Source organism: Seriola lalandi, unplaced genomic scaffold, assembly GCF_002814215.2.
Source record: "Seriola lalandi dorsalis isolate HSWRI2012SDOR001 ecotype SW California unplaced genomic scaffold, Sedor1 jcf7180002054883, whole genome shotgun sequence".
NCBI classification, from domain to species: domain Eukaryota; kingdom Metazoa; phylum Chordata; class Actinopteri; order Carangiformes; family Carangidae; genus Seriola; species Seriola lalandi.
Genome location: NW_019525658.1, coordinates 101,666 through 122,546, shown reverse-complemented (window position 1 = coordinate 122,546; position 20,881 = coordinate 101,666). Strand labels below are relative to the sequence as shown.

The following is a 20,881-nucleotide window of genomic DNA, read 5'->3' as shown; positions in this document are numbered from 1 at the left end:
AAATGCCAGCTAAACCTGTACTATGTGAAAAGGAAACCCTACATAAATAGTGTTCAGAAGCGCTGTCGAGTTCTCTGGGCTCGGACACATCAGGGATGGTCCATCGCACAGTGGAAACGCGTACTGTGGTCAGACAAATCGGTTTTTCACATCTTTTTTGGAAAAAATGGACGGCGTGTGCTGCGGACCAAAGAAGAAAAGGACCATCCGGACTGTTACCAGTTACAAGACCAAAAGCCCGGGTCTGTCATGGTATGGGGTTGTATCAGTGCGTTCGGCAAGGGTAACTTACACTTCTGCGATGGCACCATCGATGCTGAGAAGTACATAGAGATTTTGGAGGGGCAAATGCTGCCTTCAAGGCAAAACCTCTTCCAGGGATGCACATGCATTTTTCAGCAAGACAATGCCAAACCGTATACTGCAGCCATAACAAAGGCATGGCTGCGTAAGAAAAGGGTGCGGGTGCTTGACTGGCCTGCCTGCAGCCCTGATTTGTCTCCTATAGAGAATGTTTGGCGCATTTTGAAAGTCAACGAAGACCCGGAACTGTTGCGCACCTAAAACATTGTTTGCAGGAAGAATGGGACAAACTAACGCCTGAAACACTTAGTAAATTGATTAATTCAGTCCCTAAACGTGTTTTGAGTGTTGTTAAAAGACGTGGGAACAGTACAAAGTGGTAAATGTTGTACTGTCCCGGTATTTTTTGAAACGTGTTGCAAGCCTAAATGGCAAAAATGGATGTTTATTTACAAATCAAATGATGTTAACAAAAAAAAAAAAAATTACTTATCTTGTGTTCATACTCCCTGCCATGAAATAAAAGTTAAGGGAAATTTATAAATTACTGTGTGTTCTTTTTATTCACATTTTTCACATCGTCCCAGCATTTTCTTGGTTGGGGTTGTAGAATATGTGCTTTGGGCCATTTTTCTCTATTCACTATAAAAGTATGTGCAATGTAAAACAAAACTGTAAACAATACTGCAATACTATAGCAAAGTTTAAGTGTTTCCTTCTTAAAAACAGATAAGAATGGGAAATAAATAGTTAATGAAAAATTAATAAATATAGAAGATAAAAAGAAATACAGTAACATTGAAGTGCTTAAAGAACTGGTAAACTGGAGTTTAAAGTGAAATCAAGAAGGCCACAATCACTTATTTCTTCATTGTTTTTGGGTTGCAAACAAATTAATTGTGAGTATTTTTTGACTGCAGACATGGTCAGTCATTGATGACTGAGTGTCAACCGTAACTGTCGCTCCCAGTAACGTAGTTGTAGCTTTATGACTGGGGTCCAATTCATGATGAGAGGCACTACTAACTGCCACAGCTGGTGGCAGTTAGTAGGTTTATCGAGCACACCATGCAGAAACAAGCGCCCAGCTCTTTCAAGCCACTGGTTCCTACACTGCCAGTGTTGCCAAGACTCGCCCCGCTCTGCTTCTGATTGGCTAGTAGAATTTGTTAGGTTCAGTGTCTAGTTAGGTTGAGAGCGAGAGCTGCGTTCCTCTCATACCATTGGTAGGTGAACTTTATTACCTCGAAAATGATAAACTGTATCCATAACAAGTGTTTGACTTTTCATTTTTTCTCTCACAGCGTTACACCGGAGATCCGGCACGGTGCTGGAATACCTTAAGCCCTGCCTTATGAATATAAAATTTCATCACTTTATTATTTTATACTGTCTAACATTTGTGTTAAATTGTATCAAAAGTAGTAAGTCACAGTAACCTCGTCCTTTGACCACCAAAATCTAGTCATTTCATCAGTGTGAGTCCAAGTGAATGTTTGTGCCAAATTTGAAGAAGTTCTCTGAAGGTGTACTCAGACATTTTGTTTGTGAGACGATGAGACGACAGACGATAATAATATTTGTTTATGAATTATAATATAATTATAACAGTTCCTACCATGACTGACCTCTGATCTGTGGTGCAGTTTATAACACTTGGAGTCTGGTCAGTTCATAGAGTTTAAAACATTTAAAAAAGGAAGAGGAAACTGCAAACACACATTCAGATTTCTCTGGTGAATTTAGATGGTATGAATGAAAAGTAATTTCTGATATATTGATACATTGATCTTTAACAAAAAGATGCTGTCTTACTGCAACTGACTTGCTCAAGACAAAGTGAAGGAAAAGCAACAGTCCAGGATCAGGACCAGTGTTTAGTCCAGTGCTGTGCCTGCTGTGTGTTTGTATGTATCCTGTGCACTCAGACACACAGAGGGGTCAGCTGCTTAAACTCAGCCTAACGTGTCCTACCTGAAAGCTTGGCCTCCAGCTTCCGGATCTGATTGTTCCTCCTGAGGAGCTGGGCGGGCAGGTCGTCCCTGGAGCTGCTGCCATCAGACGCCTGGAGACACGCACACACAGTGTTATTCTACAGTTGACACTGGGGATACTGGTCACAGACAGAAACACATCAAAGCATTTCAGTGGTAACTTGTTAAAGAAAATCCCTGGCTACTCTTCTAACCTGGTAACTGTCAAAAATCATATCAAATCCAGAACCTGAAGCTTATCCTTCACAGACAGATGCTCTGCTGTCAGACTACACTGATGTTGAATACGTCCTGTGATTTCATGTCATTGGGGTTTGGCTTATGAGCTGCAGGAATAATGAACATATAAAAAATGGATGCAGAAAGAGTTAATGTGTGAAAATGTGGATATAATACAATGCAATATAATAATATAGATAATTATAGCCGCAAGTGGCAATTCGCAGGTTCAACTGTTTTGCCCTTAACTGAGAGAAGCATAATTTTAGCTAATTAATGCTTTCAGCGGCCAGCTCCACATATCAACCTGAAGATATCTACGAAGTTTTATGATGATTGAACAAATGGTTAATAAGTTATGGCCAATATTACTAAGCCCCGCCTTCTTTAAAGATATTTTGGTAGATGGCGGCCATGTTTTTTAACTGATCTTGCTCATTTGTGATAGAAATGTGCCTCTCAATCACCAAGGGCTGTATACCAATTTTGTATTGATAAAGTAGAATTCCGAAAGGTTTATAATTAATATTGCACTTTAGATTTTATATATTATATAATACTCGGCTCCAGAACATGTATACCAATTTTGGTGAAAATCTGTTCATCAGATTTTCATGTATATATGTTTGGCATTTATGGCACCCCCTAGAGGTTAGGGTCAAAATGCTTCGGTAGGCCTCGTCACTGTATTGGCCCCCGGAGATATGGACCAAGTTTTATGATGATTGGACAAATGGTTGATGCGTTATGGCCCAATATTAGCTAAGCCCTTTGTGAAGATATTTTGGTTGGCCATGTTTTTTGACCATTCTTGCTTATTTGTAATGGAAATTTGTCTGTCAGTCCACCAAGACTGTATACCAAATTTGGTGTTGCTAAACTTAAAAGTGCTATTCATTTTACTGTTTTTCAATCCAGGCTGACTTTAATGGTCAAGGTGTGACCACAAACCACACACAAATGGTGTGAGGGGCATGGCCTTTTTGAAAATATGATTTTTGAACCTTGATTACAGCACCACCATGTGGTCGACAGCACTCATACTTCTTGGGCCAGTAGCACACATCCTTTCCAGTTATTTCATAAGTAAGTAAGTTTCGTGTTTCTCACTCATTCCATATTCCATATCTTTGGGTCAGGACAGGGAGCTGGCCTTCCAAAGCATTTAGAGCCAGAACTGTAGGGGGCACCAATAATAGTACCTCAAAATCTGGTGAACAGATTTTCACCAAAATTGGTACACATGTTATGGAGATGTGCCATATTGATTGATTAAAGTGGTCGGGGCCTATTCATAATACGTGCTATCTTAAATCTTTGCTCAATTTGCAGAGAGGTGGAGGTTATAACTTGTCCTCTGAGCAGCTACAGTGACCCAGTATCAGAAAGTGACGAGACAAGGCAACTGGACCAGGGCTAGCTGGTTAGCATGCTAGCTTCAGTAGAAGAAAAGAAGGGATAATAATAGGGGCAAAATGGACATAGCTGTTGGCAAGTAAAGGAATAAAGTGTGATGCTTTCACAATGTTTCTTCTAGACTGGTATGTAAACAGCTTTTAGCGCTAACCTTAGCTATGTAACAATAGCAAAACTTACATGTAGCTCCTTTAATACCAACATCTATACATTTGGCAGTGATGCTGCAGGATGAGATTGTCCCTGGGGCTCGATAACAGGGGAAAGGTGCAGTAAAAGGCTCTTATCCAGCCACAGAGGGGATTACTAATGTAGCTGGACCACGGCCATCAGCTTCAGCTGGAGCTGCCAGAGAATCTCTAACGTTCAGACAACTGGCCCAAATATCACAGATCCACCCCACAAGACTGACAAACATGGCATCTACAAGAACGTAAGGTGCTTTGCGTTCACAAATATGTTCTGAGGTCGCATCAAATACTTTATGTCTGAGAGCTCAATACATTTAAACACCTGTTACATTAAATATGGCAACATTTAACAGTCATTTATCAAATATCAGTTTCCTAAAGCCTGAGAAATGTCATCAAAGCATCTGTTAGGTATTTAATTTACTATCATATAAAACTAAGAATCACCATAAATGACAAATGATTATTGGATCAAATTTATCAAAATAGTTGCTTATTATTTTTCTGTCAATCAACTAATCCATTAATCATTTAATCACAACTTTGTGGAAGAGCAATACTAAACCACTGGACTCTCCCTTTAAAATTTATGGAAACATTATTTAATGTTCACTTAAGGTAACACAATCCTAATGGTCTGACAGCTAGCAGTGGACTGATCTTAACATAAGAGAAGAAGAGCACAGTCTAACTATTTACTCTATTATCATTTGGTACATCTATTATCACACTGGTTTAAAACTACACTTTGGTTTAGCGATGCACTACAAGGATGTTATGCAGGTTGATGATAATGATCCAGCAAGAACAAGTCAGGAACAAGTCTAACTATTACAAAATGTTAGATTAATATTCATCAGTTAAATACTGAACTGTTTTAACTAAGCTGACCAACAAATACTTGGCCACTGCTACTTCATCTCCCCTTGTGTGTGCGTTCTCTAACTTAGGACTTTTTTCTTCTTTTGTGGAAGTATCCTGGAAAGCACTCTATAAGGAAAATTTATAATAATAATGATAATAATATTAAACACTGTCAAAGCCCTGTGGCAGAGACCAGGGGTTGTCAGTGTTTTACACTCTGCAAAAAAATCTTAAAAGGAAACACAACATCCAAAAAATGGCTGATTATAAAATATAACAAACCATCTAGAAAATCACAATAAACCAGGCTAGGTACGGTTGTTGATTTCACAGAGTACTTACAAAGTCATCCCCTGAGTCCGCCCCCACCGAGGTGATGGATTCCTTACTGATGGTGCGTGGTATACGGACACCACTCCGTGGTGCTGTTGCTGCCTCCTCTGCAATCTTCTTCTTCAACTTGGCAAACATGTCTGCCCTTTCAGTATCTCTTTTTCAGTGCAGTTTCCAGGCTGTTAAGAGTAAGTGACTTCATGTGATGTAGAGATTATGGCTCTTTGTTCCAAGAGCTGAAACACATTCTGATGCAGAACCACTCAACAGAAATTTGTACTGGAAATCTCATTCTGCTACATCTAGAAAAAGAAAGAGATACTTGTTAATGTGGCAAGATTTACAACAATGTCACATTGGTGTAATGAGCCCAACAACAATATCAAAACACACTCTTTTTGCATCCATTATTATCAGTGATGAGCAGCACTGGGGCTCCACAGGGGACTGTTCTGGCTCCGTTCCTGTTCAACCTGTATACAGCGGACTTTAAATACAACTCTGAGTCCTGCGACATCCAGAAATACTTGGATGACACAGCTATCGTGGCAGGTATCATGAACGGGCAGGAGGAGGAAACCCTAACCCAAGACCAAGGAGATGGTCATGGAGTTTCGGAGGTCCAGGCCTACCCTTCAGCCAGTCAACATTCGTGGGAAGGACATTGAGGTGGTGTACACTTATAAATACCTAGGTGTGCACCTGGACAGTAAACTGGACTGTTCCCTGAACACGGATGCCATTTACTGGAAGGGGCAGAGCCGGCTCAGGTCATTTCACATCTGCAGTGAAATGCTGCACATGTTTTATCAGTCAGTGGTGGCCAGTGTACTTTTTTTATGCAGCAGTCTGCTGGGGCAGCAGCATGTCCGACATGAACACAAAGAGACTGAACAAGCTGGTAAAAAAGGCTGGGTCTGTGCTTGGCAGGAGTATGGACTCACTCAGGACTGTTGTGGAGAGACGCATGCAATGTAAGATGGAGGCCATCTTGGACAATGCCAACCACCCTCTCCACAACATTCTGGCAGGACAGAGAAGCAGATACAGGTGCAGCAAACCTCTCATCTCAATGCACTTCAGAACAGAGAGGTTCAGGAGATCCTTTGTTCCCACTGACATAAGCCTATACAACACCTAAGCCAAAGGAAGTGGACTAAAATTATTATTGTTTATTTATTGTCAACTTTTATTATTATTATTATTATTATTATCAACAATGAGCTAACACGTGACACGTGAATTTCCCCTAGGGGATAAATAAAGTATCTATCTATCTATCTATCTATCTATCTATCATCATACAGCATATCAGGCAGCCTACTTTGACATATCAATGACAGCCAGATGTTTTGGTTGTGTTTGTTTTGTCTCTCTACTCTGTAGATCACTTCCAGCAATGGATCTAGCTGTTATTTGCTAGATTCTAGGTATTTAGGTATTTAACTGGAAAAACACTCAGTGTTTGTCACACTGTCTTCAGAGACAAAATACATTCAACAACTGTAGTAAAGATTGCTGATCATATTGTTACACCAGGCAGATGGAAAACTTCTGAATGCTCATTTTCAGTCCTTTAAACATTGGAGTTATTGTAGAGTTCATAACATCTGACACTGGAGTAATTATACAATTCATTCAAAATTATCGTAGATTTTAAAAAAAGATTCTTCCGACTTGGAAACTAAATGTTTTTCCATGGCTGAGCTACAGTGAGTTCCGAATGTTAACTCAGTCTTCCGGCTAACGTGTGAATAGTAAGTGAAAGTACCGGCTCCACGGTGTCTTCTCCGTGTTACCCGCATTACTAAATGTACAATTACATTGTAGGACTGTTTTTAACAGACAGCTAGCCAGCTAACTCTTCTAGCCATAACAATGAGAGTTACGTTACCGCCGCTGGGTGCTGTTAGCTGTCGTTAGCTTCCTCGTTCTCTGAAGTCGTCTTTCTCTTACCATATTAGCTTTGAATAATATCCGTCGGTGTCGTTTCCGGCTGCTCAATAGCCATTCGCTCCATTTCTCTCTTCACACTCAAAAACAGCTAACCTTGTCTCTGTCGACGTTAACCCGCTGCTGTTGTCCCGTCTGACAAGCTAGCTGCTGCTAGCTGCTGAGCTACACGTAATCACCCCAACACAGATGACAGCCAACGTCACGGCTGTGCCTCTACTCATTGGCCTGAGAGTAGACTTGAACCATGAGTAGAGGTGGAGAGATACAGCTTGCGACATGTGCTGCCTATAGGCGAGAAGATGAACAGCAGCAGTAGCCTCAGGCCTACAGCTCTTTATTTGCGTGTGACTGTACATTTATCTCTTACCCAGAGTTAAAATGTGTCTTATACACAGAAGATCAGTGTTGATCTTATTAGTTTTATTAGGTTATTACGTATTATGTGCCTGCAATGCATTGAAGGCATATATTATCATTCTGCATACTTAACAAAATGTTTCTCTTTATTAGTGTGAATGCCTCAGCATCAGCTATTGTTATTCAAATCTTTCTTATAATTCTTTTTCTTCCGTGGCAGCTAACTACTCCTTCATACTTTGTGCTACAAAGATCGTTCATATATCAGAACGTTCAGTTTGTTCAGGGCTTTCCTGCTTGCATTCAATTTTTTTCTACTGTTTAAAAGTGGGCGACTGGTTCTGCTTGTGAACAATAGATGGTGCAACCCCGGTCACATCACAGTGAAGGAGAAGATCTGCTGTTGGCATATAGAACTGTTGGCAGTTGGTCTTAGACCATACTATGTACAGAGGGAGTTCTCACACATTGTCGCCATTGTTGTTTACATTCAACCACGAGCAGAGCCTGCAGTCGCGTGTGACATCATTCACAAGACTGTTGTGAGAGTACAGACCCAGCACCCTGATGCATTCATTGCAATATTGGGGGATTTTAACAATGTCATTCTCACCTCTCACCTAACTGGTTTCACTTAGTATGTTAACTGTCCCACAAGGGAAAATAAGAAACTGGATCTGTTGTATGCAAATGTTAAGGAGGCCTACACTGCTTCAGCTCTACCACCACTTGGCAAATCAGATCATAATCTGGCCTTCCTAAAAGCCCTGTGTACTGAGGCAGACTGGAACCACCTGCTCATTCAGGAACTGGACCCCGGAGGCCAGTGAGTGTCTAAAAGACTGTTTTGAGTGCACAGATTTTGGAATGTCCTGTCGGAGTCACAGGAAAATGATAAAAGCAAGGACTCTGACCTTGATAGAATGGTTGAATGTACCACGGACTACATTAACTTCTGTAATACCAGCAAGAACTGTACACTGCTTTCCAACAACAAACCCTGGATCACCAGTAACATCAAGACTCTCCTCAACCAGAAAAAGGAGGCCTTCAGGGATGGAGACAGGGAGAAGCTCAGGTTTGTGCAGGTTTGTGTGTCTCAGGGACAGTGATGAGCAGCACTGGGGCTCCACAGGGGACTGTTCTGGCTCTGTTCCTGTTCACCCTGTATACAGGCGGACTTTAAATACAATTCTGAGTCCTGCCACATCCAGAAACACTCGGATGACACAGCTATTGTGGTGTGTATCAGGAACAGGAAGGAGGAAGAGTACAGGGATCTGACGATGGCCTTCAGTGAATGAAGCGACAAGAACTGCCTCCTTCTGAACACATCCAAGACTAAGGAGATGGTCATGGAGTTTCGGAGGTCTAGGCCCACCCTTCAGCCAGTCAACATTCGAGGGAGGGACATTGAGGTGGTGCACACTTATAAATACCTAGGTGTGCACCTGGACAGTAAACTGGACTGGTCCCTGAACACGGATGCCATCTACCGGAACGGGCAGAGCCGGCTCCCTTCCTCAGGAGGCTCAGGTTATTTGATATCTGCAGTGAAATGCTGCAGATGTTTTATCAGTCAGTGGTGGCCAGTGTACTTTTCTTATGCTGCAGTCTGCTGGGGCAGCAGCATGTCCGACATGAACATAAGGAGACTGGACAAGCTGGTCAAAAAGTCTGGGTCTGTGCTTGGCAGGAGTCTGGACTCACTCAGGACTGTTGTGGAGAGACGCATGCAATGTAAAATGGAATGAATTTCCCAGTTGTGGGATTAATAAAGTTAATCTAATCTAATCTAATCTAAGACATCTTGGACAATACCAACCTTCCTCTCCACAACATTCTGGCACGACAGAAAAGCAGCTAAAGGTGCGGCAAACGTCTCATCTCACCGCACTGCAGAAAAGAGAGGTTCAGGAGATCCTTTGTTCCCACTGCCATCAGGCTGTAGAACACCTCAGCCAAAGGAAGTGGACTAATCTAATTATCATTGTTTATTTATAAGCAACTGTTATTATTATTATTATTATTATTATTATTATTATTATTAATAATAATAATAATAATATCAACAATGAGATAATAGCTATCTGTGGAAAAACGGTAACTCCTATCAGGAGCATGAGCGGCCCATGATCGGCACAAGACAGTGGAGTAAAGTCCTGTCTGGCTGTGTGGCTTCCGCTCTCCTTTTGTTATTCTCACAGAGTTAGCTGTTCCCTGAAGCCCTAGAACTCTGCTGTGGCTCCTGTTGCTTGGAAAATCAGTTGGCGGACCTTGTGTTGTAGCTGCTGATTCTGAAGAGAACTTGGTTCACTCCCTGTAAATCCTAAGCAGGTTGCTGCTGTTGAGAAGAAGAGTGTTGCAGTCCGCTGTGAGAAGGCCTGCAAGAGAGCTGTTGTCTCAGGTACCTGGGTGGCATTGTTGCACCTTGAAGAGGGGAGAGGAGCTGCTGCTCCTGAGAAAGCCAAGAAGAGAAAGAACAAAGGAGATCTGGTTTTGTTTGGAGACACACTGACACACACCGACCAACACTGACTGGTCAGTGAGGTCCCTGGGGAGGGTCGTCCCCAGGTGGGAACAGTGAGGAACTGTGGGGAAGTGAGTTCTATTGTCAGAATGAAGAGCATGTGGTCTCCACCACTTGAGTCCCAACAATTGCTAGAGTGGGAGAAGCTCTAGAAGTCTAGTAGGAAAAAATTCTGGGTAACTCGTCCTTCTAGCCACATATTTCAGTCTTCACACATCATGACTTCCTCAGTAGTAGACAAATGTGTGCCGTTTCATAAAAAGTGTCAACCTAAGCACAGAGATTTACAGAATTTGAATGGTATAGAGAGAGAGACACACACACACACACACACACACACAGTACTAATGCAGTATCTGGCGAGAAATGGATAAAGCTGATTCTTATTGGCTAATTAGACTCATTAACTCTTACCGTTATTACTCTCAAGTATGACAGCATCTATAAGGCAAATCAGCCCTGTGTATGTGTGTGTTCATGTCTTTCTATGATTGTGAGGACATTTTTGTTAAGATCCCGTTTTTGTACACACATATGTACACATATGTATTGAAGGACACACAAACCATCTCCACCTTTTGATAATTATCCTATACAAAATCATCATTTTGGCATCTAATTTTTCAAAGCACTGCACTTAAATAATTATGAACTGCTTTTTCAACCATTTTAGCATTGTGGTCAGGTTATCTTTTGTGTGTGTGTGTGTGTGTGTGCCTGCCTGGGGTGGTGGTCCGGTTCCTTTTCCTGCCAACCCATCCATGCACGTGTCATTCAGCACTAACACTAACGATCTGTAGTGTTCTCTCATGTTGTTTGATTAATCCTGTTCCCTTGTCTGACTGTGTCTCTCAGCCTTGCTCAGATCCTCGTCTGTCCTGCCAGCTGAAGAACCAGACCTCCCCTCCACTGTCTGTCTCAGCTCAGCTTCTGCCCCACTGTCCTGACCCTCTGACCTTCACAACTTTTCAAAAAGCCTTTTTGAACTGTTTTTTCAACTGTTTTGAACTAGGTCCATTGACCACACTGAACGTAACAATCTATCCTGTTTGAGGTTACATATCCATGAAATTCACAGGATTTTATGTGAAAATACAAACAAAGCCCCAGGAGTTAAATATCATATGATCAGCAGCCTGTAATCTTACATCTTTGTTAAGTTTGCTTAAGTTTGCTTGTTTGTTAATGTCAAAAGGAAAACATTAATAAGACTGGGGGAGGGTCTGGCTTTGTGTGATAAGTTCATGACCGTAAATCCGCAAAATACTCGCATGGCTTAAACAAATGCTTCTTTCCTTCAAAAAGGGCTTTTATTGTGGTGACACTGAGATTACCACTTTAACTCCGCGTAGTCATCCTTGTCTTGCTGCAACTGGTCCAGAACACTTCAGCTTGACTTCTGATTGGTTCCAGGGGGAGGGATCACATTAACCCTCTCCTGGCCTCTCTCCATTGGCTCCCAGTTTGTTTTAGAATAGATTTTAAGGTCCTACTGTTTGTTTTTTATAGCCCTCAGTGGATTACCACCTTCACCCCCCCCATTCCAAACTATAAATTATTATTTTTACATACATTAATGCTCCTGTTGTTCTTTAAGTGTGAGATGAATGCAGATGTGTATTTCCTCCTTAACAATAAAAACAATAACTATCCTGACAGTCCAATCATCGTTGGCAGAATGAAGCGTGGTATTGATGGTACTGATGTCGGACTCTACAATTTTTGGATTTCTTTATTTAAAAACATGGTGACACAGAAAAATAATAATAATTACAAGTGCTGATTCAAAATCTGAAAATTAGAGATTTCTTTTAACAGGTGTCACAACCCTCTAACATACAGGTATATTTAATTTTTTACACATCAACTCTCTGTTTATTTATAAGATCACATAATAACACAAACTGTATAACGCCATTGAAATGTGACAGAATAGATGCAGTTGTTGCTTTTGTGCAGTTCTTGATTATCTTACATCCAGCTTTAATACATTACCATAACAAAATAAATGATATGTTGTGTTTAACACTGCACCTGCAACTAGCTCAGTGACTTTTTATTGCAAAGTAAAATTGAAGTTTATAAATATGAACATTTTACAGGTGTCAGTTGTGCACTGTTCATTCTTCCTCTCAGACACTTAAACAGCACAGCAAAGCTACTGAGCTAACTCACTTGGCTGCCATGTCTCAGTGTGATTCAAGCTTCAGAATAATAATGGCATCATATGCACATACTGGGAATAACAGCTGGCAACAGGAGATGCACTGTAAATACTCTAAATGCACTATACAACATTCATATGCGTTTACACATGCTGATGCCCCTGTCCCAGTCAGTGTCTGTGCACTGTTGTGTCAGTTTTAATGTGGTCACAGGAAGTAAGGTGTCGTAGTTCGGGGTGGGATGACTCTCTCGGAGTCAGGCACTGCTCTGAAGAGCTTCGGCTCTCTCGTGTTGGCGTCTTTGAAGACCATGATGGAGGCAATGTTACCACAGCGATAGCAGTAATTAGGAGCCGACCACACCGTGACCAGCTTCTCGTCAAACATGAACTTGTATCCTTCGTGGACGAGTTGATGTGCCCGGCAGATCAGCTTCAGGTTGTTGATGTGAACAAACTGCAGATAGAAACGAAAGAAAAATGTGTTTGAAAAACAAAAAACAACAAAAGTGAACACAGATCACCTACCAGAGGTTCTGTATGTACAAGGTGACATCAGTCATGATGGAGGTATAGGAGGAAGTCAGTGTGTACATCAGGCATTGATCAAAAATGAAATTTTACAATTTTTTTTTTCCAAATTTAAAATTAGAATCACCTCTGTGGTTGCTTCCTCCACCACTCAGACTAGTTTCAGGTTACATCCTTTTATTCAGTCATATTAAATATTAACCATTGGTGTGAAATTTTGTCATAATTTCTGTGTAAAGTGTTGAGTTATGGCTAAAAAGTGTTTTGTGGGGTCACACATACCTTGACCTTTCACCTTTCACCACCAAAATCTGATCAGTTCATCCTTTAGTCCAAGTGAATGTTTGTACAAAATTTGAAGAACTTCCTTACTGAGATATTTTGTTCATGAGAATGAGATAGACGGACAACCTGAAAACAAAATGGCTGTTGCTCTGACTGCCGCTGATAGTGAACAACAACATACTGGATTGTCAGTAACAAACGCTGATCATTTTTATTTGTACATTATAGGACTGCTTACATCACTTGATATGCAGCCATATTTACAACAGAGAGAAGTCCAAACACTTCTGGTCTGTCTGGAGTTTTTCTTCACTGTCACCATGGATGCCTGTGTTCTACCTGCTTCCTCTGTCTGACAGGGAAACAGTATTTTCTAAGGTGTCCAAAGCCAGATCTGGATCACTAGAGGTTTCCCTAAAGCACAACTCACTGTTTAAAACTGTAAACATCATTGTAGCTTTTGCAAACTCTCATAACAAGCCTGTTATACACAGACGCTTCGCTCATAGGGACAGACCAGTGCTCCACCAGATTTGAGACATTAAAACTTTGGAAGAGAGAAGCTCAACCTGATCACACACTTTCCTGCTAACTAGGACTAGGACACCTGAGGATTCAAACTCTGAACCTTTGTCTCTCAGAGAAGGAGATGGGCTGACTTTGGATATGCTGTTTATACAGTGTGTTTATCTTCATCATGTCTGTCTTTATCTTAATCTTGTGCTGCCTTGAATCATGTCAGAGCCACTGACTCAGCAGTCTGTCAGTAACCATCAGTAGCAGTTATCCTTGAACTACTGACCCAGGATCAGTTCTGAGACACACTGAGTACAGATAGCTCCACTGTTGAAGGATTTAAGGAAACTTTACATTCTGCACATCACACAACGTATCAGCAGGAAAACAGAAAATACTCATTGAAAACATTCACCACCAAGCATCTGGGTCTATTCACAACTAATGGATTTAAAACAATTACAACATTTCATTTAATACTTTATATACTTAATTAATATACTTCATTTATTACTTTAATTTAATGGTGAGTCAGTTCACTACAGTACAGTCAGAATGTATTCAGACCGATACACTTTTTCAACATAAAGGCTGCAGCATAACAACATGTGTGTTCCCCTGACCTAAATCCAATTGAGCACCTATGGGACGTTATGTATCAGTGCATCCGACGCCGCCAAGTTCTGCCACAGTCTGTCCAGGAGCTCACTGATGCCCTGATCCAATGCCTGGTAGGAGATCTCCCAGGACACCAAACGCCATACACACTACTGAGCCACATTATGAGTTGCCATAATGAGATTCACGCAGGTTGGATCAGCATGTGATTTTTAATTTTTCACTTTGATTTTCTGTGTGATTGTTAAGGGTTAGGTCAGGATTAGGGTTAACCCTAACCCTAGCCCTAAATGGATTGATGATTTTGGTTTCCATTGATCGCTGTTACGTCATTTTGTTCTCAACAAATTAGGGCTGTCCCAAACGATTATTCTTTAAATGATTAATCTAGCGATTATTTTTTCGATTATTCGACTAATCTAACGATTATTTTCGATAATTTTATTGCAATTAAGTTTTGCTGCCATCTTGACTTGCTGCGCCTGGTTGTTTCCTCTTCATGTGCTCGTGCATGACTGTCGTGCTACAGTGATATGCCAGATGCACTTCTAGAGTCAGTGGCAAAGTTTGCACCCAGGCTCATCTCTCTCCCCTGCACCTTCACCCAGCTCTCTGCTCTGCTCTCCTCCACTTTGTTTAACAACTCCTCCCTGTCTAATGTTACTTGTCTAATAAGATTACATTAAAAGTGTGAGTAACGTAACGCTAACAGCGTTATATAGTTTACACTCACATCACATCTGATTACAAGTGTGAACATTAAAATACTATTTTTTACCTAACCATCATCATCTACGAGTCAGTAAAAGGCTTATGATGCTACCTGACTAGCGTCTTCCTCATCTGTTGTCTTTCTCTTCTTAGAGAAGTATCTGAACAAGCTCATCTGAAAATGCAGTCAGCAGTTAATACATAATGACGTGTAGATATTAGCTTAATGTTATCAATTAGTTTTTTCAAGTTAGCGTCACTGAATTGGCTAATAAGTCTACCTTTTCTCCGGTAATTCGCTGCCTTATTCCTCACGACTTCACTTCTCTGACTCTCACCTGGTGCCTAACGTGACGTCACTTTCAAGGCCGCGCTCTTGCGAGTAATTAACTCCCTCCCTTCCCTCTCCTCCCCTCCCCCCGCTGTTGCGCTCATCATCACACAGGCTGTGAAGGTGGAGAGATGTGGCGGTGGTGCATTTGCGACAATTAAAAAAAAAAAAAAAAGAAAGAAAAGAAATTTGAAGGCGTGGCGGCCCGCCACTGCTAAATGAATGTAGAGGAAACACTGAGCATCATCATCATCCAGTCTTCCATCAATTCATCACCTCACGCCATCTCTTCCATCCTTGTGTTTAAATGTGCACCTCAAGCTCCAGACTCTACCCTCCAGGCCTCCTTATAATACTGAAGCTCATCAGACAACGATCTAATTATTTACACTGGCTGAACCAGTGTTACTGCAGGATGTAAAATAAACATGTGCCTTGTATTTTTCTTACTTCATAATTTTTTCAAAACTACTTTTGTGGTGATGATGATGATGATGATCAGTTAACCTCCATGAACACGTTTACTCACTGCAGTCACTAAAAGCATTGTTAAGCTGAACTCCATAAAAAAAAGTGACCTACCTCATTTGTGACCTTTGCACCAAAAAGCCATCCAGCTCCTCTGGGACTGATGGCCCAGGTGTCCACGTCTTCAGGGTCTGACCACACCAGGTCACAAAATGCTCCTTTGTGGGGAATCTCCTGGTTCCGCTCGATGGTTCGAATCTGATCCAGGGTCTTAATGTCTGGGGAGAGGCCTCCGTGGACACACAGGATCTGCTCGTCCATCAGCTGACAAAAACACAAGTGTGAGGACGTTATACACGTCACCAAACCTACTGGGTTCAGGACTAACATCATCCTCTCAGCGACAACTACTGTAAAAACTTAAAAATATGGGGTGCCATACAAAAACCAACTGACTACTTCTATGAAGCAGTTCCTTCAAGAAGTGTCAGCTGCTGGGTTTAATGACAGCACATTGACAACATACTGTGGCTTTAAACTCACATCTGTCTGCTGGATCACAGTAGACCAATGATGAGGTCAGAGACAGACACTATAAACAATCAAACTGTACTCAGTTTGAAGGTCTAGGTTCATCAGGTGAGTGACACTGTGTCAAAATTAATCTGGGAAGCAGATCAGTGGTTTTCAGCTGAGAGGTTCAGTAAACTTGTAATATATATATACATATATTATATTTATTATATTTCGTATGTGAAATGATACATTTTTGAGGTCAGACATGTTGTGGCCTGTTTGGATTCTGAGGAAGGGGCCAGTGGGATTACAGAAGGTTATAGATAGATGAAAACTCAACAGAAATTAACTTCTCATGTTTACACAGATATATCTACACAGGCAGAGCCATCATTTGAATTCAGTTAGGTTTAGTACTTCAATACTTACAGCTGCAACTGTTAACATGTCGAACACTTTGGTGCAGTAACGCCACGCATTTGCATTCCCATACTTGGTCTGGCACTCATCTGTAAGACAAAAAAGCCCTCACTTATTTTTGACTGAACGTGTGTCAGTGGTGATGAATTCTGATCATGATCCTCATATCATCACCATAAAAGCCATAAACTTGTGTGATCTGTCTGCTCTCATGGTTTCCACGGAGAAGTGTGATGCGGTCGGGCCATTTGGCTTTCAGCACCAGCAGGTAGGTGAACGTCTCCAGACTGTAGTATCCCCGGTCAACAAAGTCCCCCTGCAGAGGACAGAGACTTTACCAACACTGGGCCACACAGTAATTCACACCAATCCACTCACACAAACTCATTTAAATATACAAACCATAAAGATGTAATTTGTGTCTGGAACCTGTCCTCCGGTCCGGAAGAGCTCACAGAGATCATAGAACTAAGACACACATAGATAAACATCAGATTCTACACACTGTGTACACTGTCATATTAACAGCAACATTAATTAAAACAAAAAGTTTCCTGCAGTTTATTTTACCTGTCCATGTATGTCCCCACATACTGTCACAGGAGTAGAGACAGGCTGGACGTTGGACTCCTCCAGCAGGAGATCACACACGTAGTCACATAACCTCTGTACAGATGAAAGATTAATACACAGACATAAGTGATGAATGTTCATTTAGCAACAGTATTCAATTACTTTACATGAAACATGAACTCTGAAACATAATTTCACATCATGGGAATATAAATATCCACCGACACCAACACTAATGAGATTCTGTTAGACAGAATCGGTCAGCGTTTTACTCCCTTATTTGGGATGTTTGTTCTGGATTTTTACTCTTCTATGCCCTAACTAAATAAAGGCATTTTCTTATATCCTTGGCTCTGTGCGACTGTGCCTGAAGTTAAGTTCACAGCTTCATTGTGTCTTTACTTCAACTTCAAGAGCACCTTTTAATTCACCTGAGGACTCACTATGACATAACCAAGAGCACTCAGTATTTTTCTTCACATAATGAGATTCTGTTAGACAGAACAAAGTCAGTGCAGGGTTTCCACTAGGTGTTCATGTCACTGTGACAGGCACTGACATCCTAAACACTCCAAACTGAGCATCTGTACCAAGACCCAACATGTTATCAGGTACCAATGACTGTGACAGCCCACACTGTACTGGGTAGATGACACCAATAACAGTCAGGCCAAGGAGATGCTGCGGGTGTTAGGGGACATATGTCAGGAGGTTTGACATGCCTGAGGCATGAATACACAGAAAATAATGTTTGAAAAAGGTATGGGTATTATGGATAATTAAAAACTAATGGTAGCCACCCACTGACTGACAGTAACTGAGCCACTGTGCTTCCCTACATATGGATTTATAATTAACTGTGTAACAGTTAATACTGATAAGTATGAGGATGTACACAATTACGTTGGGTGAATGGTAAATAAATGAAAAGGTATCTATCTATCTGCAGTGTAGGAGTCAGTGGCCTTTTCATACACTGACCTGTTATTTTAGGGGAAATAAAAGCAATTAGACAGATTACGATGAACTTTATTAATTTCATCATTTTATTTGGTTGCAAATTGTGACTGGTCAGTGTTTCATGCTGACTCTGACTGCCTGAGACCTTCAAGATGACTGTACAGTATACAGTATACAGCAGGGCTGCTGTGATCTTCACCTCCTCTGTCTGTGTGTGTCACCATGGCGAAATTTGTTACTGTCGGTCGGTTGGTCAGCCTGTCTGTGTGTGTGTGTGTCACCATGGTGACATCACAGCTGTGAACAATACAGTCACAAACAGTACTGGTGTGTAGCTGCGTATACTGCATAATCACCTAATAATATAGTAATGACTAATGAGTACTCAGGGGTCAGAACATGTACATATTGATGTTAGTTGTTGATTATGTTGTTGTGGCTGGTCCCATTACAAGATGGTCCCTTGTTAAAAGCCAATGACAGTAAATATGGTACATCTACTCTGTGCCTTTATTGTTGTTATACTCTCTATACTCTATTCTAAATCTCACATCTTAACTGTATAGCTCACCTATTAAAATAGACTATTCCGGTGTGTGAGGACAGTACCTTATTCCCATAACCTTATGAGCCGTCTTTGGATTTCAAGAATTAAATGTCACTGTTAATGAACATGCGCCTGTCTCCTCAGAGATTAGCGTTAAATGCGCCTGATACATTTGGAGTCAGTAACAATCAGCTGTCAACCTAACATCACAACAGTCAACAACATCAGGTCACCAGGATGGATGAGTTAATGTATACCGGCAGATAATGACACACCAAAGCAGCAGCTCATCTGACCCTGCTCCGTTAGCATTAGATACGACAGTTGGACTTGTATCGAGCTACGATAAATTAAACTACTGATTTAACGGTTTTGACGTTGTTGAAAGCAGCAGACTAGCTAGCTGAAACAAACGTTACCTGAAGCTAACGTTAGCTAGTTACCCTGTTACAACATAAAATAGCAGTGAGCCAAGGTTACCAATTTAAGCTAATCACGTCTTAATTTAAAATATTTCTATAAGGTCACATTTACCTTGAGGTCATTTTCTGGAAGGTATTTACACTGTTTTGCAATCTCCGCATATTTATCCAGATCTAGAGGCGCCATTGTACCAAGTGAATCGTCATGCGCAATGGAGTGCTGCAGCGATGAGTAGTTTTGTAGGCCAACACGGAAATTAGCATCACCTGGTTACCTCGACACTTGAATTTTTCCACTGGTTTTTGGATTATTGCAGAAAATGAAATCTGTGACAAAGAAGAGTTTATGATACTGTTGTTCAGCAAGACAATATTCACTAATGAACACCACGTTATGCTTTTTAAGCCTAAATACAACCGTAAGTGAAATGCTAATGTTAGGTCCAAACGAACTACACCACGGTCGCATGACTTTAACGTCACGATCTTTAAGCTTCCAACTTGTAATTTAATTTAGAGCACTTAGTACTTGTACAAAAGCCGTCCCTCTTACAACGTTAGTAACCGTTTGTAAAAGTGCGAATATAAACACAACGAGGCTGTAAAAGTGGATCAATGAGTAGATTAAGTTTCGTGTTGGGCGTGATGACGTTTAACGTTCCCGACAACTTCTGTAGTCTCATTTAGCCCTTGTTAGCAACCGCGTTTTTAAGACACGTAAAACCTTAAGAACATCACGATTACGGTATTCATCGGAGTATTTTTATGGTGTAGAATTAAACACGAAGACGTCCCGAGTTTGTGTTAACTACAACCTTTATTTCAGCCATCTAAAAAAAACGACTTCGGGAAGGGAACGGAACCGGAAGTTCTTCTTCTTTGACATTTATTGGCGGTTGGCAAACAACGAAATGGTGCATTACCGCCACCAACTGGTGTTAAGTGTGGATTAGCCTGTGTAGTGGCAAAACGATGTATTTTGTATTATATGATACTATACTACATATAACGATATATTTTATATAATATTTTCTTTACCAAGTTACTGAGGAAGTCTTACTGAGGATTCAATAACAGCCATTCCTCCTAAGACAAACAATGATGTCACTTTTGCCAATAATGTGTATTGAGCGATCAATTTCACATATCTGCAACTGCATTTTTGATGAAGAGTGATCATTCTAGATTTCAGAAATAGAACCATGGATATCTGAAAAGTGACATAATTTGTCCAAGGAAGAATGATGTTTACGGACATCTGAAATATTCATTTTGACAAGTCCACAACTGAATTACAGACTGCCGTTTTATATACATATCCAGACTACCTATCAAAGGTTCAAACAGCCACTTATACTTTTCAATTATTTTTAGATATCCTACATTTTAGCTTTGACTAGGGATCTCACAAGAACCAATACTTCGATCACAAGTCGATGCCAAAATTCTGAAAATGTGACAGTACTTGTTTTTGTTGGAAAACCAGAAGCTTAGTAATCGTTTGTGGGGCCATGTCTTAGTATATGAGAACCAGTATGGCTACAACAAAGTACAGTATGTCACATCACAGTTTTGCATGACTTGAAATATTGGGCTATGTTAAAAAGATTGAGATTTGGTATCAACCACTCTCAGCAAGTTATCCATTGTACTAGC

The 20,881-nt window shown here is 40.8% G+C and overlaps 2 protein-coding genes across 8 annotated transcripts in view; both read right to left on the bottom strand.

The window, feature by feature from the left end:
- The window catches only part of golga1 (golgin A1), a 32,349-nt gene extending 24,865 nt beyond the window's left edge, over nucleotides 1-7,484 (bottom strand). For 4 of the 7 annotated variants that reach the window (XM_087171602.1, XM_087171606.1, XM_087171608.1 and 1 more), the window contains exons 1-3: nucleotides 7,277-7,484; nucleotides 5,330-5,622; nucleotides 2,278-2,368 (exon numbers count right to left, since the gene is read on the bottom strand). In XM_087171602.1, coding sequence (XP_087027728.1) covers nucleotides 2,278-2,368; nucleotides 5,330-5,458 — 220 coding nt within the window. In that variant the 5' untranslated portion in view covers nucleotides 5,459-5,622; nucleotides 7,277-7,484. Of the gene's footprint in view, nucleotides 1-2,277; nucleotides 2,369-5,329; nucleotides 5,623-6,264; nucleotides 6,458-7,214 lie in introns of those variants that run through there. The other 3 variants (XM_087171603.1, XM_087171605.1, XM_087171604.1) reach the window with 3 other exon arrangements.
- Nucleotides 7,485-11,877: 4,393 nt separating this feature from the next.
- LOC111648029 (serine/threonine-protein phosphatase 6 catalytic subunit) lies at nucleotides 11,878-19,984 on the bottom strand. The gene is made up of 7 exons (XM_023397779.2): nucleotides 19,338-19,984; nucleotides 17,294-17,389; nucleotides 17,126-17,191; nucleotides 16,898-17,039; nucleotides 16,733-16,812; nucleotides 15,902-16,111; nucleotides 11,878-12,784 (listed from the first exon to the last, which is right to left on the bottom strand). The coding sequence occupies exons 1-7, from the start codon at nucleotides 19,410-19,412 to the stop codon at nucleotides 12,536-12,538; spliced, it is 918 nt and encodes a 305-aa protein (XP_023253547.1). The 5' UTR covers nucleotides 19,413-19,984; the 3' UTR covers nucleotides 11,878-12,535.
- Between the last annotated feature and the right edge of the window lie 897 nt (nucleotides 19,985-20,881).